This window comes from Sphaerodactylus townsendi, linkage group LG03 (assembly GCF_021028975.2).
Source record: "Sphaerodactylus townsendi isolate TG3544 linkage group LG03, MPM_Stown_v2.3, whole genome shotgun sequence".
Classification (NCBI taxonomy): Eukaryota; Metazoa; Chordata; class Lepidosauria; order Squamata; family Sphaerodactylidae; genus Sphaerodactylus; species Sphaerodactylus townsendi.
Window position 1 is genome coordinate 118721078 of NC_059427.1, and position 23817 is coordinate 118744894.

The window sequence follows — 23817 nt, forward strand, 5'->3', positions numbered from 1 at the left end:
TTGGGAAAAGGGGGCCAGGAACATCGATGCGGCAATAAGGTTATATAAAGCTAAATCATTCATACAATTGACATATGGTACTATATTGTGTGCTGGTTGTAACATCCAAAAATTTAAAGAGTGCAGGCAAAAAATTTACGCTCGATTTTTCAGGCTCCCCCATATGTTTCAAGTGCAGCTATTAGGCTAGATACGGGGTTATTATCTGTTGAAGCCAGGATCTGGCTCAGATTGTTTGATTCCAACATGGCATATGTAAAGATCAATTTATTTCACCCTGGCGTGAAGAGGTGGAACTAAAGCTGAAGTCCTGTGGGTTCTCCAGTGAATCTCTGGCAGCGATGGATTATAATGAGGCTAAAATATTAGTCAAACAAAGAATATTGAATATAGAGCCTAGAAGAAAATTGCCATGATGGTACTCCTGAAACACTAGAACATCTTACTCTTGATTGTAATAATATGAGGAAGGAATGGGATCTTTTGATTAATCCAATTCTGTGTAAATAGCCAAGTAGAGAGGGGAACGTCATTATTTCTTCTTTAACAGCTGGAACTGAAGAGAGGACAACTCTAAATGTGGCTAAGTTTGTTTGGTGCTTTTGTAAAAGGTTTTTAGGATCCTCTATCACAGGTGTCAAACTCAGGCCCTCCAGATGTTATGGACTACAGTTCCCATCATCCCCTGCCAGTATGATGCTGGCAGGGGATGATGGGAACTGTAGTCCATTACATCTGGAGGGCCATGAGTTTGACACCTATGGAAGAGAGCTGTTTTATTGACGTTGTTTATTGTATTTTAATGTGTTTATAATACTGGTCAGTGACTGTAAATATACATATATATAGCTCAGGCTAGCCTAAATCCCTCAGGTCTGAGCTGGCAACGGCAGGGTGGTATATAATAAATAGAATAAAATAAATGAATAATCTTAGAAGTGAATCAGGGTCAGCCTTGGGTGGGAGAACACAAAGGAAGTCTGGATGCAGGCAATGACAAACCACCTTTGAATGTCTCTTGCCTTGAAAACCTTATGAGGTCACATAACTCAGCTTCATGGCAGAAACATTTGCAAGATGTTATTTTAAAGAGTTCTTAAAGTCTGCTAAAGTTTGTCAGTACCTACATTTGCATTCACCTTATGATTCAAGGTAGCCTGGTGACTGGTCTTGTCAGATCTCAGGATAGGTCCTGATTAGTACTTGGATGGGAGACCACCAAGAAATACCAGGGTCTCTATGTAGAGGAAGGCAATAGCAAACCACCTCTGTTAGTCTCACTTATCGGGTTGTCATAAGTCAACTGTAATTTGACAGCACTTGACACACACAAACGTATTTGCCCTGACCTGTATGGTCCATGTTAACTCAATCTCATCAGATCTCAGAAACTGAGCTGGGTTAGCCCTACTTGGAAAGGAGACCACCAAGGAAGTCCAAGGTTGCTCTTCAGAGGCAGGAAATGCTAAATCTTCTCTGTTAGTCTCTTGCCTTGAAAACTCTATAGAACTGAGACAAGTAATTTGTGACTTGACAGAACTTTTCCACAGTATTTACAAAACAAAACAAAGACAGTTTATGTGCTAGCAGCATGATTGTAAGTATGATTGCTTACAAGTAAGCCTCTCTGAGCTAATGGCTTAGTAAAAGTCTTCAGGATTGATAGCCAGGTTTTTGTGTGTGTATTATACATTCAGACATGAGTATGACTGAAATAAATGGAAAGAAATATTAGAGTGTCTTTTGGCAGATTATATCAGAAACTCCAGGAGGTGAAAGAGTGCCCAGACCACTACGTGAGGCAGTTAGTTTATTTATTATATTTGTGCCTATCTTTCTTCCAAGCAGCTTAAATCAGTTTTCACAAGGTTCTTTGGTGGCCTTTCATCCTGACACTGACCAGGCCTAGCCCTGCTTAGCCTCAACAGATTTGCTGCAGTCAGTGTCATCAGACCATGGTCGGGATTTCTTGGTTAGGCAAGCTCACAAAAATATGTCTTGTAAATTTGCAGATACTGACAAGATAAAAAAGAAAAAGAAAATTGGAGTAAGATATCTTAAATATCTCAGGCCGTTTCCGCACGGCCCCCGAGGCGCCCCCACGCCGGCAAGAATTCTGCCGGGCGCGGGGGCGAGGGGCCGCTCGCAGACTGCGAAAGCCGCGCGGCGGCCCTCAGGGGAGATCGGCGGAGGACAGGCAGCTCCGCGATGGAGCCGCCTTCTGCACCCTTCCTCATCCACACTCACCTTGTCCCCGTCGTGCGGCCTGCTGGCTCTCTGAAGCCCTCGCCCACGCTGCCCTCCGGACCTCCAGGGTCGGAGGGACAGTGAGTGGGAGGGCTTTCAGAGGCCAGCAGGCCTAATGCAACGGGGACAAGGTGAGTGGGACGGGGAAGGGAAACAGCGTGTTCCCGGCGGTGCTGTTCGCACCGCGCCGCTGGGAACACGCTGTTGCAGCAAAAACAACCCTTTAAAGGGTTGTTTTTTAGGGCGGCCTGACGCCACCCTGGGGGAGGGGGAGCGCAGTCAGGCCTGTGCGAATGGCTCCCTGGGGACGGCGTTTTTCCCGTCCCCAGGGCGCCATAAAAAGGCCGTGCGGAAACGGCCTCAGTTGCAAAAACAGGGTTCCTGGGCTGCTTTGTGCTGAGCTTAGTATTTATCATAATTATGTCACTTAGGAAATACAAAGAAGGATGGAGTGAAAGAAGCCTGTAGTGCAAGGAGTATCTACGGTGTGCATGCACTTTCAGTAACCCTGGCGTTTGGGCTATTCAATGGCAGGGACTTCAGACAGATTCTTCCCCACAACAGTGTTCTCCTTTGTGCCACAGGCATGAATGGTAGCCATGCACTTGTAGAGGGAGGCACGGAGTAAAAGGATGCCCTAAAAGACAGTATTGGAGTAAGAGTTAAGATTGTGCCCTGGTCTTGGTGATCCAGTGTTGATGGCAGGTGATATACCAGGTTCTCCTCACCGGGCAGAATTGCAGTGATGCTCTGGCCCATGAGCAGATTTTTGGTTTGTTGATATACTCCAAAAGAAAAAAACAATATAGTAACTTCATTCGCCACACACTGAACTTTTTTTCTTATAGGCCCCTTCCACACATGCAGAATAATGCACTTTCAATCCACTTTCACAATGGTTTGAAAGTGGATTTTGCTATTCCGCACAGTACAATCCAAAGTGCATTGAAAGTGGATTGAAAGTGCATTATTCTGCATGTGTGGAAGGGGCCTTAGAATGCTCTGTTTGGGTCCTAGTGCCTACCTCATTCCGTTAGCAGAACCAAAAATGTATCCAAGGGTAATCAGTGTGCAGCGCAATGTGTTTCTTACAATGCCATACACTTCTCTCATGGTAATATGTAGTGCTGCAAAAATGGTAACGCAAAGCATAGTGCCCCAGGTCATATTACGTACCTATAGATCACTGAAACTGAACAGTAGAACATTAACTCTTCTGACAGCCAAACCCAAAATATCACAGGACCTATTCACATACAGATTTCCTTCCTGCAATGCAGGAGCAACCTGTTCATCCGGCTTCTCGCTTAGGAGGAAAAGGATGGAGGAGCACTCTGACCCCTGCAAGCAACGTAGCTCCCCTGAACTTGACTTCTTGGGCAGCTCCCAAAGACGTTGTGATGTTCTTTGTTTCCCTGATAATGCTCCAGTTGCATTGCCCATGATATTGTTCAACCTAAGCATGCTTCTGTTTCCTCTTCTAACAGACATTTGGAGAATCTCTATCGAATACAAAAATAGTGTTGTGATTTCTTGTTTGCTTATCCTTAGTTCAAGTCAATGATATTGGAAATGGTTCCCTCTAGAAAACTGTTTGGCTCCTCCAGGTAAGGGAAGCACAAGTTCGGTTAGGTGGGGCGTAAACACTATTTGTGGGCTGCCTTGGATAGGAGAATGGCTAACCTTATTGCCATAATGTCCCGGTTCCACATTTGTTTGTGGGACCGTCTTTCCTCTCTCTTAGATCACCTTTGTGATGAACGTAAACCTACCCTTACAGTTATGTAACAGGAGGGTAGAAGAGCCTCAGCAGCAGATCAATGGGGCTCACCCCCTAGTTAACTCGGCCACTAAGGCGCTTGCTTCTTCAGTTACTATTAGGCATCATTCCGGATTAAGGTCCCCTGACCTTCCCCTGGACTTCAAGGCCCATATTGAAGATTTGCCTTTCAATGGCTCACATTTGTTTAATGAGATGGATGGGATTCTTCACAAAATTAAAAAGATCACTGCTACTGCCAAATCGGTGGGCTTAGCACCTCCCCAACCTCAAACTTACAAACCCTGTTACTCCTCTAAGTGAAATTTCTCATCCTACCACTTCAGGCAATGCTACCCTTATTCTCAGTCATACCTCCTTACTCCTCTGTGTTTGGACCAGGCCATTTATTTTATTCCTCTTTTCAGCAGTCTAAACAGTGTAACCCACAGGGCAGAAACCATGGATCTAATTTTTCCTCTAATAAGGGTCAGCCTAAATAAAAATCTGGGGCTTCCTGACTATGCCCAGGGATGTTTTTAAATCAGCTGGCTAACTTTTCTGTTGCTTGGTGTCATATTACAAATGACAGTTGGGTGTTAAGTATAATAAATGTTGGTTATGTGTTAGAACTTTCATCAGTGCCACAAATCTCTGATTCTGCTGTTGCAACTCTTCCCTGTCCTCCTTTCTATTAGAGGAGTTTGACACCTTTTGGTTTGTTTGTTTTTACAAAAGAGGAATTACAGAGGTACCCCAAGATCATGCTGCCTGTGGGTTATATTCATATTACTTTTGGGTAGACAGAAAGGATGGTGGTAAATGTCCTATTTTGGACCAGTGACCCCTGAATAAGCATATGTGGTTCCGCATCCTTACCCCACCTGAGATTTTTGCCTTACACTAAATGTTTGGTTTGCAGTACTGGATTTGCATGATGCTTATTTTCATGTGTCTATCCACCCATGCTTCTGCCAGTTCCTTGATTTTTGTTGCACTCATAAGATATATGAATATACTGTACTCCCATTTGGGTTGGCTACCACTCCCAGAACCGTTACTAAGTGCATGGCCATAGTTGTTCCTTACCTTACATAGTTGTTCCTTACCTAGTTCCTGATTGCTTACTAGACCTATATGACAATCATTAAGTGCTGTACCTTATGATTCTTGACAAATGTATTTTCTTTTATGTACACTGAGAGCATATGCACCGGAGACAAATTCCTTGTGTGTCCAATCACACTTGGCCAATAAAGATTCTATTCTATTCTATTCTATTCTATTCTATTCTAGTCCAGCATGGTTGTATGGGATTTCTGTACATTGGTGTGCCAGTGTCAGCAGACTTGATATCTATAGAGCTGCCACTTGGTCTTCTCCTTCAATGTTCATAAAACACTATGCCATAGATGTCGATTCTCGAAATGATGCAGCTATTGGGAGAGCAGCGTTGCCGGCATCATTCAAATAGGCTGCCTTACACCCACCTCCAGGGTGGTTAGCTTGCCACTCTCCCAATGTGGGCCTGCACAGTGAAATCACAAAGCGCTGTGCTTACCTGTAACTGTAGTTCATCAAGTGGGTTCTTGTGCAGACATGCATCCCTCCCTCCGACCCTGCTGGTCTCTGAATTGCTTGCTCTTATGTAGCATTGTCTCAGCTGTGGTGGCAGTGGAAGGACGGAGGGAAAACCTCCTATTTCTCCTCTCATCATGGGACCTTAGGCGGGAAGTTTTTCCACCTTTGGTGCTGGGGGAAAGGGAAGGAGTGCCTTTCCAGTCAGCTAGTGAGCAGTCAGAAGCTTTTTATTCTACTGTGGCTGACCTACACACATGCACATTGCACAGACCCCAATGTGTGCCTGCACAGGAACCCATTCAATGAACTGTGGTTACAGGTAAGTGCAACACTGCATTTCTCCAGGCTTCTTGCTTAGGAGGACAGAGATGGAGGAGCATTCTGACCATTCATGAATTCCTCGCTTTTGACTTTTTGAGCATGACCAGCATAGTTCAGACAAAGACAGGAGCTATGTAGATTAAACTGGGAGCTTCATGCCATTAGCACTACAATAAACTCCCATTAATAAGTTGCCTCTTTGCTTTTATGTTATTTAAATTGAGTTGGCTGTTTGGTTTTATAAGTGCCCTTTGAGCACTTACTAAATAAAGGAAAGTAAATAAGTAGTTCTTAATGGTATTTGCTCTCAATGCTCTAAAGGGAGCGCAGATGGCATGGGTCCTTGGGGTTGCTCTAGCCCAGGGGTAGGGAACCTGCGGCTCTCCAGATGTTCAGGAACTACAATTCCCATCAGCCCCTACTAGCATGGCCAATTGGCCATGCTGACAGAGGCTGATGGGAATTGCTTCTAATTTATCTGAGCTAGGTCCCCTATCTTCATTCAATCACATAAACCTTTGGGGTGATGGTTGGGCTTGTAGAATGCAGGAACAAGAGCTGATGTGGACATTTCTCTTCCTGATTCAGCCATCATGTGAGTGCACTGATTCTTCTGCACTGCTATTTATTTGTCTCACCCCAAAGGGATGGGAATGGACGTCATACCAACTAGCGTGACCAAATGTTTAAAACAAGCCCAGCTCAGTTCTGATCTCAGTCAATAGGTAACACACCTTCTTCAGATCCGCAATAAATGTCTTCCATTTCATCCTGCCATACTGGGCAACTGGAAGAATCACCCAGTGTAATCAAGATAAGGCCTTTCTACCCGATCCTATCAAACATGGCACAAGAGCATTCTGGCATCTGTCTTTTCAGTAACAACAGTACAGTGTCCTAGCATTTCTGCACAGATGGGTAACTGAAGAGTGCCTGAGATTTATTTATTTATTCATCATATTTTATATACTGCCCCACCCCTGAAGGGCTCTGGGTGGTGTACAAATCACAATAAAACATCAAAACATAATAAAGGTTAAAAACAGAATACAGCAAGTATTTTATACTTTGAAAAAGATTGCATTCCTGTGCCCAAATAGTATGGCAAGGGAGTGTATAGTCATCCATTTTATTTTCAAAATCTAAAAAACTGAAAAAAAAGATTAATTATAAAGTAGCATGCTGCATACGGTGTAATCTCTAGTAGTAGGTTACTGGATACTGGGAAGGCATAGAACATTCTTTTTCAGAGGCCTAATGGTACATTGTTGGGACATGTCCTGCTTTTTGCTATATGCTGAAAAAGGCAAAGCAGAGCTTTGTGCAGAGCTAATATTGCAGCAACAGGTATGCACACATTTTCATGTGACTGTTGTGGGAACAAATCACACAATATTTATGATAATGCATTCTGTTCACTCCGTGTCCAGAGCAAAAATTATTAAAGTACTTCATTCTCTTTTAAATATGTGACCGGATGGGTGCTTGCACATATATCCATGTTTAGTCCTTTTAAAAAAATCTAACTAGTTTTAGAGATAGTTTATTGGCTTTATGCTTAATAGCGATCAAAGGGCAGGGATGTGGGCCAACATACTTCTAGGTCCATACAAGACCCTTCTTCTATCTTGAACATTCATCTGTTGGCAGGTACATAAAATCACAGAGTTGGAAGGGGCCATGCAGGCACCCAAATGAGGCTTTGTCTCTGGGCGCTGTTTGAACCCCGTACGCCTCTGCCTTCTAGGAATACAGGAGCCAAGTGCTCCTGGTAGGCGCTTTGCCTTGGCATAAGTCCAGTCATACCAGGCTAACAAAAGGTTGAACCAGGCTAACAAAAGATCAACCAATCCAGGCCTGCCTAAAGAAGAACTCTTGAAATCTTAAATAGGTGAACATACAGTGTAGATACTATTCGCTCAGCTGTGGTTCTTTGGAATCACCAAGGTGAGGTGGGCCCTTTTCACACTACAGGTCTGTTCTAGAACAATTATTTGAGGCTGCTCCATATTCTACAACAGGGGTAGGGAACCTTTAACACTCAAAGAGCCATTTGGACCCGTTTTCCACGGGAAAAGAAAATACTTGGAGCCGCAAATAATTTTTTACATTTAAAATAAAGATAACACTATATATATAGGGTTTTTTTTAAACCTTTTACTCCGCTCATTCTGAGAAGTGCATGTATGCGCCCGCCCTGCTGCCTGCAGGGTGGACAAGGATGAAGCTGGCGGCTCAGCCTTGCTGGCCGCCGGAAAAGCTCCGCCCTGCTCCAATGGGGCGGGCAAGAGGGGAAGACCGCGGCGCAGCCCAGCCGACCGTGGGCAGTTGGTGCGCCCACCCTGCTGCCTGCAGGGCGGGCAAGGATGGGGCTGGCGGCTTGGCTCGTGGAGCCACAATGCAAGGGCAGAAGAGCCGCATGCGGCTCTCGAGCCGCAGGTTCCCTACCCCTGTTCTACAAGTTTTCCACACTTTCGAGCCCCTTAGCACGGATCAGTTTTGCTCACTTTCTGATTTGCTCCACATCTGACAGTTTACTTCACTCTTTTTCCTGCTCCTGGATGTATGTACAACTTTTTCAAAAGACATAGTTTAACACCAGATGTGCCCGGCTAGTGTGTTATACCTTGCGACTGCTCCACTTTCAAAATGCCCGCCCAAGCGCTGACGCAATTCAACCTAGCCAATCAGAAGCCACTACTGAAATGGAGTTGTGCACGCAGATTTTTAGGTTCTGATCTGCTCTCACTCGCCCTCTAACTGCTCGCGCTTGGTCACACTCTCCATTACCTCTGCGTAGCGAGAACAAGAGATCTCGAGCACTCATTGGATTGGCAGGAAGGGAACACGGCTCATTGTTATACCGTTTAATTGGGGGAGGCTGTCCATAAGAGGCAGAGAGCCCCCCCCCCTTCGGATGCAACCAGCGTCTACTTCTGAGATGCTCTTGTAGAAGGAAGGGGATTCTCTGCTACAGTGGAGGGGTGGATATCTACATACTATTGGCACTTTCCTTTTTTAAAAAAATCTACCAACTTGCCCAAACCTATGGAGAAGAGCACATCCTTGTAATCGATAGATACTGAAGTCTTTTTGACTCAGCTCCAGCTTTAGGGTATGAACTGGCAGTGAAACATGTTCCCTATCTTAGATGAACCACTGGGGTAAGAATTGGGAGGGTTATATTTATTTCTTCATTTGGGGTAGATCAGAATCACCAAGACAGCTAATAACCCCAGTGATCCCAGGGGAAGGCTGGAGGTTGCATGCAACCAGTGTGTACTTCGGAGATGTCTTCTGGGCGGGGGGAGGGGGGGGAGATCCAGGCATGACAACCTAGGGGCAGGAATAGAAGGGGTAGATCAGAATCATCAAGATAGTTAATAACCCCAGTGAAGTGAGAATACTATAGTTTGTTTTTAAAGTGCAGGCACCAGCTTTGTATTCTGTTGTGCAACTCTGTATTCTGTTATTTTCATTAGTCTTGGAGCAGCAGAAAAAAAGCCGGGTCCTTGTTGCTTTTTCCAAAGACACATTCCAGCCAAGCATGTCTTGTGCTCAGTTGTGGAGAGCCACTCCATTGTTAAATTAAAAAGAACTCTGTACATGCTTATGGGTTGCCAACAGATCTGCCGGAAAATGTCCTTTTTAAAAAAAATGTCAAGGCTTAATGTGTGGGAATGTGGAGCACAAGCGTGCGATAGCCAATTGGAAGGAAGGTTTCTGAGATCTCGTAATAGCCCCGCGAGAAAGCATGAGATAACTTAGCCAGTAGGAAGACAGGAGTGTCATCTTCTTGTTGTCCCATCCTGTGGCAAAGCGTTAGAAAGTGCCCGCCCCGCCAGGGCACGACAGCCAATCAGGACATCCATGGTAATCGAGGACAATTCAAATTTGCAGTAGTATGGAAATGTCGGCTTTCCAGAATCAGATGCAGGACTGGATACCTTCCATGGAATGTGTTTGAAGTGTGTAAGAAAAAATCTACAACAAAAAGCTTCGGTTGCTGCTCCACATAGCTCTAATCCACATCTGCTGCACATTTTTTGCCAGTGTGAAAAGGGCCGTGGAAAACAGGCAGAGGCAATAAACTCATCAGTGGTCAAGGTTATATTTAAGAATAGGAGAGTTTTCACAAAGAGAAAGGAATAACGTCCTGGTCAGAGGACAGTGGATGGCAAAGTCACTAACAGAACCAGAGGAGTAGGGAAGCTAGGAAGACAATGAAAGCCAAAAGTCAAAAACAAAGGTGGTAGCATCCAGTCAGTATAAATCAGCATATAGCTAGAGAATCTAAAGAGGCTAATAACGGCAAGGCTCTTCATGTCTATTGTTGTACTTGGGTTACATAACAGCAAGCAAATACAAGCCTTGTATGACACCAGGGAGCCACATTCAGATCCCCTGGTTTATCACTGAGCTGTAAAACTCATTGTGTGGAGCAGGGGTTGGGGAACTTGTGATGTCGCTGTGGCACAGAATTTTTTTTTTAAAACTGTTCCATTGATTGCAAAATATCCTTCTCTTGTTGTTTTAAACCACAGGATGAGAAAATAACAGGAACAATAAGAGCACCAATCTTTTCCTCACCTTGGGTTTAAAGCAAATGGGAGAGAGGGATATTCTGTCAGAGAAATGGCACTGAGATGAGGAGAATTATTCCCTCTTCACCCAGTGTAACAGCTCTTCTTCATATTCCCTTCCAACAGATACATATTATATACGTCTGGGCATCTAGACATGGCTCCCCAGTGTCATGTGTGGGTGTGGGTACGTGTGTATAAAAGAAGGAAGGGAACATACATTTCCTTATTTCTTGCAGTGGTATATGTTTCATAATGTGAGCCCTCAGGAGTGATCAACTTCCAGAAAGCACAATGGAAGGAATAAACCACAAGATAGTCTCTTGTGAGAGCTGACATTCTCTGTCTTTATTCTCCCACAGGCCTATTGTCAGAAGCACAAAAGGAAGGAATGGGTAGGCTTGGAATCTGCACAGCACAGTTCCTCTGCTGTTCTCCAGGCCGAGCATTCAGCTGGATATATAGATGGCACAGGCATGGCTGAATGTAGCTTTTGCTGTTTGGTGCCTTTAGTCACTTCTTATGACAAAAAGATAGAGGAAAATGGATTGCTAAGACCTTGGTTTTGCATCCTGTGGTTTCCATGCCACCTAGAAAATGAAGAAGCCTCACGTGACCAATAGATGTTGACTTGAAGTTATTGCCTGAGGTAATCTGATTCCTGAAGTGTAACAAAGGACATGGTCAATACAGCTGGCATCTTGAGATAAGAAGGTGGGGGGCAAGAGAGAGAGAAATGAGTGTGTGAGGTAACATGTTCCTTTTGCCTCTGAGGAACTGTCAAGGATTGTTCCTCAGCCCTACCTCACCTTGAAATGCAATCACACCCGAGACCATTTGACTCCTGCCCTCTTTGACTCCAATCTGCAAGAAGCCCCAGGATTGTGCCTCATTTTGAGGGGATACCCAAAACTGCTGGGTGGGACCTCTGTGCCCTGAATCCTGCCAACTTAGTTTCCCTGCTCCTTGCATGTTTATCCTTAGTGGCCCTTACCTTGTCCAATCTTCTTTCTTCAGTTCCTTGATCCACTGGGCTGCCCACATTCCTGATTTCCTCTCACAGGGGAAGAGTAGATTGAATTATATCTGTAGTAAGAACAATCCTCAATACTAACAGCAGAGAAGAGTTGTTGTTTTTAATCCAAATTCAAATCAGTGAACATTTTCAGAATAGACTACAGCTTCCAGAAACCAGCTTTTAAGCCAGTACATACCTATTATTAACAATAATTTGAATAGTGGAAATCCTTGACTCTAAATTAATCTCTGCTTTGAATGGCATCCCAGGATATATTTTTTCTTCCCACAAGCTTGTGCTTGAATCTGCTACTTCTCTGTTCTTTTTTAAAACATGGCCATTTTCAGTTTGATGGCCTATTACAACGGCAAAAACACGCACATTCTTCCCATCTTTGTGTACCATGTTTGCAATGAAAGGATTTTGTATAAACCGCTCAAGACATATGCTGTTGCCACCAAATTGGCATATGCTCTACTCCATGTTCTACGGCAGAACCTATGCTTTGTAGAAATCCCCATTTTTATTCAGGGGATTTTATATTTACACTCCACTTTCTGTCATAAGGGGAATGGACCCTGGGGAATTAACAAACTATGCTAAGCATCAAGATCCAAATCCAGCTGTAGTCACAGGCCAACATGCCTGGTTCAAAAACGTTGCTGGTGAAGCAAAAGAATTCATCCTGTACCACTCACACAACTTCCTGTTTAAACTCTGCTGCTCCCATCCAAAGTAGTTATGAGTGCTTAATTAGCATGTCAGTGCAATACTTGTTCAGGCTTTGGACCTCTGGCATGCTAATTAACTATGTGTAGCTGCTTTGCATAATTTAAACAAGATATGATACAAGTGCCTCATCACTGTTGAGCCCTTAGTTGCATGTGCAACTGGGGCCTCCAGATAAACATCCTCCCCTTTGTACCAATTGAAAGCTAGATTAAAAGAACTTGGATTAGCATTGCAATGGGGGTATATAAGTGATGCACACCAGCACTGGAAATCTGAGCAGAAGGCTGTTTGCTGGACCAAGGCACACATCTCAAAGGATCACCTTCACTCAATTGTTCACTGGTTGTCCTTTCCTCTGTAGTTTGCCATTGACAGTCCACATGATACTGAATGATTCTGTTTTTCTTTCTCTAGTACTGCTCATCACCACTTTGGCTCTGATTTTTAAAAAAAGGATTAAAGGAACCAAAAGATACAGATAAAATGATGATCACCGCTGGCCATCTTAATCTCGTCTTCTCTCAAAACTTTAATTGGTAGTTTCAGTTATTATGAGCCCTGATGTTCTGAATTGTAGATCAGTGTGTGCCTCCGTGATATATACCCAAGCACAAGACTTATCAAAGAGGAGGCACATTTGATCATCATTTGCACTCAAGGGTTACTTCTGAAAGATAAGAAATCATTGACGGCCATACGCTGATAGCTCTGAAATTCTTGGCAGTGCTATACATCAAAAGCCATCTCTCTATACCCAAACATGTAATTTTTCAGGGGGCCAAAGTGGGTGTTTGGTTAAATTTTCCCTGGAACACACTCAATCCTTGTCTTCATCACCTTATTATTCTTTCTTGTTCTCTGTGTTTACTGATTTGGACCCTTTAATTCTGAGCAGGTTGTTTGCCACTTTTACCATATATGGAATCTACCCCAGGCTATCACCAACTATGGAGAAGTGTGTTCTCTTCTAAAGCTACTGCGACTTTTTAAACTACTCTTGTGAGCTTTGTGTACGGCCAGGGGGAGGGGGTTTGCTACATCCTCTCATCTTGGGGTCCATGGAGGGGGTGGCTTCTCCAAGGCCTAAAACGAGCTGCTTTCCTGATCTACGTGATCTCCATCATATGCCTTCACCCAGTCTCTTTGGACCTCTGCATCGCAAGAACATAGGGCATGTCTCTGTGCAGAACTATGAGGAGAGGACTATCTCAATTGACAAAAACATTTAATAAACACATAACCTTTGATTCTACTGTTTCTCATCTATGTGGATCAGCTAGCTTGACTGAAAAACATGCCAAATTAGCATCAGGGATAATCCCATCATTTTGTCCATCTTAAGATAATACTGGGATTTTAATCAGTTATCCAAGCATTACTGCCATTGTTCAAGGTGAGGTATAAGGGCCGGAAAATATGGAGACACCTTTAGGCCTGAGAAGAAGGGGATGATTTGTTTTTCCCATCAGTAGCAGCCAGCCCAGACTTCTTGAGTTTCAGAGAAGCATACTGGGAAGCCATATGACCAGAGAAAGCTTTACAGAACTTTATCATAGTCAGTTCTGCAAAGACTGTCAGCTGAGAAACCCCTAAGTATCTGTCATGGACATTGCAAAGGTTACATTTTCAGTCACTTTCTAAGTCGAGTAGCCTGTGTTTTCCGATAAATTAGGGACCAGCACTTATCAGTTTCTACCAGCATGGCCAATTGGCCATGCTGACAGAGGCTGATGGGAATTGCAGTTCCTGATCATCTGGAGAGCCGCAGGTTCCCTACCCCTGGTCTAGATCAGGGGTACGGAACCTGCGGCTCTCCAGATGTTCAGGAACTACAATTCCCATCAGCCCCTACCAGCATGGCCAATTGGCCATGCTGACGAAACTGATAGGGTCGCAGTTCCTGAACATCTGGGCTGGAATTCTGATCTAGAGTACAAACAATTCATAAACAGTGCTGGACAGACAGGGCTATCAGATCTTGCAATCACCCTGCAAGAACAGAAATATTAATAATAATAATATTTGTTGACAGATCTTTCTGCAAACCTGAAAAGTGTTCCAGGTTTGCAGAAAAATGTGAAATCTTAAAAAAAAAAAACATGGGTGGGGGGCGGGCTTTAAAATTCGATGATGTTAAAAGGCATGCCCGTAACCTTAAGCAATGGATTTTTTTGGTGGTCATTGCTAGGCAACCACAGATTTCAGGCTTGGTTCTGCCTTTAAAAAGTGGGGGAGGGTCCTTTCCAGGTCTATTCTATCCTTTGAGGGATAGCTCATTAGGGCCAGGCCTGGCTATGGTTCCAGATTGGGAAATTCTTACAAGATTTTGTGGTAGAGTTTATGGAAAGCAGGGTTTTAGGAGGGGAGAAGTCATTTTCTCTCCAAAGAAGCCATTTTCTCCGGGGGGGCAGGGGGCAGATCTCTGTTGTCTGGAATTCCGTTGTAATTCCAGAGGATCTCCAGGTCCCACCTGAAAGCTGGTCAACTTATGCGTGGCAGCTAATACCTCTGAGTGACTTGATACCACCCAACTTGCATGACTCAACTAGGCATTGCTGCTTGCTACTGTTCAACAACAACCGCCCTGTGAAAGCCAGTGGGGTATAGCGGTTAGTGCTGAGGTTCAAATCCCCATCTTGCTGTGGAAGCTGGACCAATTACATGCTTTCAGCCTAACCTATCTCACATGTGATGTTGTGCTGACATAAAGAGGAAAATACTGTAACTGCGATTTAAAACAAACACTCTGAAGACAGGATAGCAGTGGCATATCGAAAGAAAATAGTACCCAGGACAAGACCAGAGTCCCACCCCCTCAGGAGCCCAGGGCAAGAGCTGATCCCACCCCCCGAGTCCGGGGCAAGACCTGATTTTTCCGCCTCCCTTTCTTGGGCTGAGGCTGTACCCGTGACTCTTGCTGAGTCTTGCAGGGAGGAGTAAGAAAAGTTTTCCCTGAGTCTCTTGCGGGACAGTCCCGGCTTTGCCTCTCTCTCCACCCACGGCCCCTTCCGCATATGCAGAATAATGCACATTCAATCTACTTTCACAATTGTTTGGAAGTGGATTTTGCTATTCCACACAGTTAATCCAGCTTCAAAGTGCATTGAAAGTGGATTGAAAGTGCATTATTCTGCATGTGTGGAAGGGGCCACCTCTTCTTGGCTGACTGCCAGGCGGGCAGTCCAGCAAGCCAGGCAGCGTTTCCCTATAGAAGCTACCTCGGCTGGATCATGGCCTTGACTTTAATCCCTGGAGGATAAGGAAGGAGCACACGCGGGATTTGGGCACGGGGCTTCCTGGGTTGCCAAGCAGCAAAACCTGGGGCTTTTCTTGGTCACTGCTATCACATTATAGAAGGAGGAGAGGTGTGGGGGGCGATTTTCCGGGGGGTCCCCCACGTGATTAAATTGCCTGCGCATGGGGACATTTGTACCCATATGTCCCTCTGGCAGGTATGCATCTGCAGGATAGGACAGTTTATGCAGTTGGAACAAAACTCAAAATGCCAGTGCCACACCCATGCTGGAGTAGTGGAGTAAAAGACACAAAGACAAATGAGAAGAAAACATTGTAAATGCCCCTACTGCTAAAAGCAACTGTTTTGCATTTCTGCAGCCTGACTCTGACCTGGACTTTGTTCTTGGGGAAAAGAACCCACAGCAGACATAGAGGAAGAAAGCTGGTGGGAAAGTCCTTGCGAAATGTGCACACAAAAGTACAAAGACAGTGGCCACATAGCACAACCTGGGGAAGAGGAAGCACTTTTGTACAGAAACTCACAATCTCTGCCCACTGTTTCATTTCCACTGAGTTGGAGGGGAAACAATCAGTCAATTCATTCTTTTGCCTGTCTGGCTCTGTTTGGGAGGGGAGGAGACGGGGTTCCCGGTCTCTATGTTAGGATAAAGTTATGGAGATTTCAGGAGGTGGAGCCTGGTGAGGGAGGGGTTTGAGGAGCGGAGGAACCACCGAACTGTATAATGTGTACACTGAACAGGAACTATGGTTGCCAGTCTTCTGGCAGGGGCTGGAGACCACCCAGAATTACGACTGATCTCCAGATGAAAGAGATCAAGAAAAATTTGGAAGGTGAATTTTTTGCAGAGGTGTTCCTCCCATTGGGTAAAGTGGGCAGTTGCCCAGGGCGCCCCCTTGTGGTGGGCGCCAAAAATGAAGGTTCGTTTGTGGGATTTTTTTGTATTTTCAGTGTTTTGTCCGTTTTTGGCCTGCAGGGGGTGCAGTTTTTAGGCTAGCAGCACCAAAAATTTCAGGGATTTTTCAGGAGATTCTCCTGATGATATTACCCAGGTTTGGTGAGGTTTGGTTTAGGTAGTTCAAAGTTATGGACTCCCAAAGGGAATGCCCCCATCCCCCATTGTTTCCAATGGGAGCTAATAAGAGACACTTTTGTGGGTCCATAACTTTGGACCCCCTGAAACAAACTTCACCAAACCTGGCTGGTATCATCAATAGGGGCTCATGAAGATACTCTGAAATTTTGGTGCTGCTATCTTAATCATTGCACCCCTGACAGCAGGAAGCCCTAAATTTCCCCAGATTCTCCTTTTAAATCCACCCCCTTCCTGCCAATGCTTGTTTTCTTTCTTTCTTTTATTCTCTCAATGCCTAATAAAGGTTATTATTATTATTATTATTATTATTATTATTATTATTATTAAATCCACCCCCTTCGGCATGGATTTAAAGGGAGAATCTGAGGTCCCCAGATTAAACATTGAAAGTGATGCTGTTGTAGGGTGGGGGAGAAACCACACCTAAATAGCATCACTTTCAAAGTTGTTTAAACTGGGGACCCCAGATTCTCCCATTAAGGTGGATTTAAAAGGAGAATCTGGGCTCCCTAGTTTAAACACCATTGAAAATGATGCTGTTTGGGGGTGGATTCCAGCATCACTTGTTTAAACTAGGGAGCCCAGATTCTCCTTTTAAATCCACCTTAAAGGGAGAATTTGGGGTCCCAAGTTTAAATAACATTGAAAGTGATGCTGTTTCCCCCAATTGGGGGGACTGGATACAACACCATAAAATGTTTTCATAGCAGTAATAAAAAATTTTGAAAGCATTTTGAATTTTTTTTAAAAAATATTTCTGCTGTGTGGCATGGGCTATTGCTGTGTTCAGATTTGTGAGTTGAGGCGTGTTCTATAATGTGATGGTGACTTTGAAACAACCTGGTGGAAAAAATCATTGTTTGGTCACGGTGGGGGAGGGTGGCTGCCCATAGGTGGGCATCAAACACAGGTTCTGCCCAGGGCTCCAGTTTGCCTAGGTACGCCACTGACTTTGTGGCATTATACCCTGCTGAGGTTGCTTCCCTCCCCAAACACCCTCCCCCAGGCTCCACCCTCAAAGCTCCAGGAACTTCCCCAAACTGGAACTGGCAACCCAAAGAGAGAACTTATCTCTGTAATTGGAAAATCTGTTGTGATTCCAGAAGATCTACAGGCCCCACCTGGAGGTTGGCATCATTAGAAGAGAAAGAAGCCGGTAAAGGAGAGAGGCTATGGGAATTTCAGGAAAGGGAGAGAAAATAATGCAGTGTGGGGAAATTGAGATGTTTCCTACAAATCTCTGCAAGCTCCCACTTTCTAACAAAAGTGCTGTGTTTCAAGCTTGTTGAAAAGCTGTAACTCACAAATTGGGACCCTTGATCCTTACTACTGGAAGCAGAGGTGTGCTCACGCTTTCTTTCTTTCCATTTACTTATCGAAAACATTTATACTCTGCCTTTCCACCCAAATAGGGTGACCAGGCTGGGCAGGGGGAGAAAGAAAATGTACATAGATTTCTCATTTTGCTTTCTCATTTTGCTCCTAAAAGCAATAAATATCCTTTACATTACAGCAATGGATGCATCGTTTTTAAAATGATGTCCATGATTGCCTATGGGCAATCATGCTTTTCATTATTCCCTTTGAGGAACACTGCTTTCTATTACTATCTATGGGCAAACGTGCTTTCCATCATTCTCTACGGGCAAGCACAGTTTCCATTATTCCCTATGGGCAATCGTGCTTTCCATTACTCCCTTCGGCCATTCATTCTTTCCAATATTTCCTATAAGTATATGTGGGTTCCATTATTCCCTATGGGCACCCATGGGTTCGATTCTTTCCTACTGCCATTCCTTCTTTCCATTGTTTCGTATCGGCATCCATGGGTTCCAATGTTCCCTATCATGCATTCTCTATGGGCAATCATATATTGCTAATGGGCAATCGCTGTCCTCAGTTTTAGTACTTCCCGAAACTTTCAGTGTGTGCCTACTTTGAGGGGGAGGGGTGTTCCATGCATATACTTCAGCTGCTTGGTGCAAAAGAAGGAGCTCCAAAAGAAAGGGAGAACTAATAATAAGCATGGCAACCCCCTCCCTCCTCCAGAGTCCCGCTATTTGCTCAACCTCTGGGATTCACTCCGAATTTACAAATTTACCAGCTCTGACTTTGTCTCCACTCCAACGCCCCCCTCCCCGCCCCGTGCTGTATTGTCGTAATAAACACACAAAAGAAGGGGGTTTATGTGCTTTTCTAAATCTGGAGGGGGCAGCTGCGTTGTATGCTGGAGGTAAACAAAAGCAATGCTTTTACCTGAATCCCTCAAGTGTAGCCCGTACTTTGGACTAAAAGCTGGAGCCTGCAATGAACCAAATCCAAAACCGGTGCATCTCTGCACAGTCTGAGTCTCTGTTTGCTCTCCAGTTCAGCATTACCAAGAGCTGACTCCCGAAGTGCGGCCCCCAGTGCCCAGCAAACAAGACCGAAGCAGTCGCTGAACCGCTTCCCCTCTCGGCTCTCCTCTTGGTTACTCGCCGGTTCCCTCCCTCGCTCCTCCGCGATCCTCAGGCGGTGCATCGGACTGTTACTATCAACAGATGGAAGGACAGAGAACGAGAGAGGGAGGAGGAGGAGGAGGAGGCGGAGGCGAGGAGGAGGCTTTATTACGGCGCTGCACAATAGGCAAGCCCCGGGGGACCTCCTCCTCCAACTGGGATCGGGAGTGAAAAGGAAAGGCGGCGGGGTCTAGACGGAGTGCTTAGAAGGCAGCAAGTTTTGTAAAAGATCTCAGAGGAACAGGAGTGCTGGGAGTGGAGGAGCCTGAAAAAGTTGCTGCTTGCCCTCCCCCGTCCCCCTTGCTTGAATGGGGTCCCCTCGGTGGAAGAGGCTGTGCCTTTTATTACTAATAGGGCTAACTTTTTCCATCATCCTTTATGGGCACTACTACACCACTCTGGATTCTTCCACCGGGCCCAGGACTGCGTCTAGGTAAGCGCGCCGGCCGGGGGGGGGGGGAGGGGGGAGTTGGGAGGAGGCGAGAGATGATTTTCCCGAGCAAGGGTCGTGCTATTCTGGAGCAAGGTGCAATCCTTAACATGCGAATTAGGATGCCTGTGTCGACCTTATCGGGAAAAGAGCATGAAGGGCTGGCGGCGAGGATACCGCCTGCCTCATTTGCTTGATGTGTGGGAGTTAGAACCCGAAACTGGGTCACTAAAGTATACTCAAGAGACAGAGGTGCATTCAAATACGTTTTGCCCCAGTGGGATTTGAGCCGTTAAAGTTTACAAATTAGCCCTGACCAGAGCTAGACGTGAACTTAAACCTTGAGACCCAGCTGCACGTGCTTGGTACTAGGCGTCGCTTTTCAGCAGAGAGCACGCCCTTCCGTGCTTACAGATGCATCGAAGTGTCCATTTAAACATACTGCAAAAGGGCAAACCAGCAGCCAAAGGTGGGAGAGAAAAGGAGGGGGGGGTGTGTGTTGTCCTTTGAATTCTCAAAAGGGTAGGAATAAAAGCAGGCGGGGCATGCTAATTATGTTGCACGGAGTGACTAATGCATACCTTGAGCCAAGCCTGCTGGATTCTATGCAAGCATGTCGGATTCCCAGATGACAACTCTGGATTAGCCACAGCACTAAAGGATTCTTTGCAGAGCACATCCAGAGAGCATGTTTGGGGTGACTGAGTTCGTTGTTTCAGTTTTTCCAGTCTCAGTTATATAGCCTGATGTGTCTAAGCAGGGTCCGTTCTGGTTGGTGCTTGGATGGGAGACCATCAAGAAAATCCAGGGTAATTACACAGAGGCAGACAGTGGCATACCCCCTCTGAAGGTCTCTTGTCCTGAAAACCCCACTGTGTCACTGCAACTTGATGGCGCTTTCCATTACCACCATACTGGCTTCAACCCATCCTGCTATGCACTTGTGCATTTAAACATGCACACTTAATGCACTGAAGAGAGCAGTATAGGCTTTATAACGCATGTTGCTACCATGTCATGCAATCAGTACCTGTACTTTTCTAGGTCACTTCCCACAACCCCGGTTGTATATTGCAACACCCATCTAAAGTATATGAAATTGCACTCTTGAGAGTTTTCTAAATAACAGAGACAAATTAGATGGGAGTGGAAAAATGCAGAAGACCATAAAGTGTTGTGATTACTGGTAAATATTTTACTCCCATTGTTCTTTAATTCAAAGTACTTATACAGTGTTCCAGGGCTTCCCAGTGAGCAGTGTGCTTTCGTCGCTGTCAAAGAGATGAGTAAGAGGCTAAGGACGGGTGATTCTGAATTGAGATTCTAAACTGGAACCCAAAGAAAGTTGAGAGTTCAAAGTTGAGAGCCAGAGTAGTGTAGTGGTCAAGAGCAGCAGACTGTCATCGGGAGAACCAGGTTTGATTCCTCTCTCCTCCACAAGAGCAACAGGCTCTAATCTGATGAACCAAATTTGTTTTCCCACTCCTAATATCAAGCCTGCTGAGTGATCTTAGACAAGAAACTCAAATGTCAAAATTTCAAAAGAGTTTGGCAAACACCACAAGAAAGTTGTTTCTGGGCCTGCTAATTCCAAGTTAATTTCATCATGAAATCCAGTTTGCGGCATCTGTTTACTACTTACAGCTCAGGCATTCAACTAAGTGTGCGTGGTCTCTCTCTCTCTCTCTCTCTCTCTCTGTTAGCATTCTCATTTTATGTTCAGCCATGCTAAATATACAAATAAATTCTTTGAATTTCAAAAATGTACAATCTGGGTTTTCAGTTCAGCACACACTACAAATTCATCCATTGAATTATATCAAAGACTTGCATTTGAACCTGATTTCATCTCAGATCAGTTCATTTAGAGATGTGCAGCCATTCCACTAGCTCATCATCCTCGGCATGTGAACACTTGGCTCAGTGATGAGGGTGAGACTGCAGCTTCAGACATTTCCTCCTATCTCTGTTATTTCCTTATTTCTTGAGAGGGACCACTGTGTATAGCCGATTGGGACAGGTCTCTTTTCCAATAGGTGCCAGCTGAAAGGGGCCCCAGGACTGCTTTTGATGATCCTATAAATACAGTGCAATAGTTTTTTAAAAAGACTATACTATCCTCTTTCATATCTGTATCTTTCTGTGTCACGTGCATGAAATATATGCCCACAGTCTAAAGACACATGTCCCAACCAGCATTAAGACTTGGTTCAAACTTCACCTCAGCTATTGAGGGGCAGCTCCATACATTAATGTCTTTTACTAGTAGGCCAGGTCTTGAGTTTTTTAAAAAAGTGAATGTTATAATGTCAGAGTCAGTTTTCATCTGCACAAGCAGAGGACCAGATTTTCTTTGTAGCCTGCAAAACACAAATAAATGGCAAAATTGAAACCATGCTATATTGTCATACATACTTTATCTCCATTATCTTTGTAAGATCCAGTAGTTTTATGGCTGGACGTTAGAGCAGAGAGTCCAGTACATAGCTTATGCTTTTAACCCCCATACAGATATGCACTTGGATTTGTACTTGTTAATTGCAAAGTACATAACAGCCTTGTGAGTCAGTTTGCCTCAGCTTCTCAGGGTATAATGTTAATGGTCTATGGAACGGAATTGTTTTGTGGAGTGTTGGCCAGCCTGCTTGCTGATTGTGCTGCCATTGAATTAATTATAGCAGGATGCAGTCTTTTCAGTAAAACATTTTAAACATGGTTGGCCCAATACATTTTGGCTAATTGATGATAACAGTTCCTTCCTTCCATTCCTGTGCTGATTTGCCATTTGGATGAGTGTTTAATGGCTTGCCATTTGGGTGAGATAGATGCAAGTTCACCTGCTGAGCCTTTTTGCCCTCTAGAAAAGGAATTCATCCTCCGTTGCTGAGCGTATCATGATTCTGTATAGCTTTAACCACAGCTGAACCCTCACACCCATATAGCAAAGGTTCATAGGTGTGAGTGTGTGCCCATCCACATGCACTCTATCAATGGCAGAGCTGACTCTTCATAGACAGATGCTACACTAAGGAAGAGGGTGATGGTGAGTAGCTGTGGGTGGCCATTTTGCCCTTTCATTGCTTGTTGTAACCTGTTGCCATGCTCAGGTAACCACATTAGAAACTAGTTGGTCTGTAGCATCTGGCCACTTGATGAAACAGTTTAAAATCCCAGATTTCTCACCAGTTGCAGCTGAATAGTAACCACTTCACAGTATAGCCTAATGTTACAGATTAGCTGTTTTGTTTTTAAATTTGGAATGTGTGTAGATAGTCATCGTTAGCTATCCTAAGATTGCAATCAAACATATACTTGCTTGGGATATGGTTTCAGAGAGGAGCTGTCTCGGTCTGTAGTAGATTTGAGTCCAGTAGCATCTTAGAGACCAGCAAAATGTTTGGAGTATGAGCTTTTTGCTTACTTTCATGTAAATATGTTCATGACTGAGTTTCCTGCACGAGCTATTTTACCTTTGCTGTGGACAGATTATCTATCTATATATATATATAAATGCGTTTGTTGCTTTGAGAATAACCCCGCACCTGCTGGCCCAAATGCTCTGAAAATTTCACAGACACTTACTCATTCCCCCCACTGTGTTCTTACGTACTTCCCACTGTCAGGCAACACACCTGAGCCAGGTAAAACATCTTTTTCCTGGTGCACCAGGCCATGAAGCTGCCTGTGTGTAACTGTCATCCTTAGAATGTTTGTGCCCTTAGAATGTTAGCTCAGATGGCCAGATATGAGCAATGAAAACAGTACATAGGCAATAACTCGAGTGGATGTGAAATACACACGTTGCCATGTGAGACTTCAGGTGGGGTCCCCCCCCTCACACGCAGGTACCTTTCACTCTCTGTGCCTCACCCACTGCTACCACACAACACACCTACTCTCATGCACATTCAGCGGAGGCAGAGGGAAGGGACTGAGGGGGAGGCATGCAAGGGAAGAAAAGTGAGGGAGGGGACAGAGAGTGAGGGGTGGCATGCAAGGGAGGGGAAGGAGCGAGCCCAGAATCTGGATATGACCCACCCACCCTAGCAGAGGGAGATGGAAGGGAGGGAGGGGGAGAGCTGGCATGCAAGAGAAGAGAGGGTGGGAGAGGGCAGGGATGGAAGGGGAGGCATGCAAGGGAAGAGAAGTTAGGGAGGGGAGAGAGTGAGGGGTGGCATGCAAGGGAGGGGAGGAAGGGGGCCCAGCATCTGGATATGACCCACCCACTCTAGCAAAGGGAAAGGGGAGGGAGGTAGGGGGACGGGTGCCATGCAAGGGAAGAGAAGTGAGCGAGGG

The 23817-nt window shown here is 44.9% G+C and overlaps 1 protein-coding gene across 1 annotated transcript in view; it reads left to right on the forward strand.

Moving 5' to 3' along the window:
- Positions 1-19028: 19028 nt before the first annotated feature.
- The window catches only part of ST6GALNAC2 (ST6 N-acetylgalactosaminide alpha-2,6-sialyltransferase 2), a 44607-nt gene continuing 39818 nt past the window's right edge, over positions 19029-23817 (forward strand). Inside the window, exon 1 of the mRNA XM_048492085.1 lies at positions 19029-19524. Within this exon, the coding sequence (XP_048348042.1) occupies positions 19400-19524 (125 nt within the window). The 5' untranslated portion in view covers positions 19029-19399. The remainder of the gene's footprint in view (positions 19525-23817) is intronic.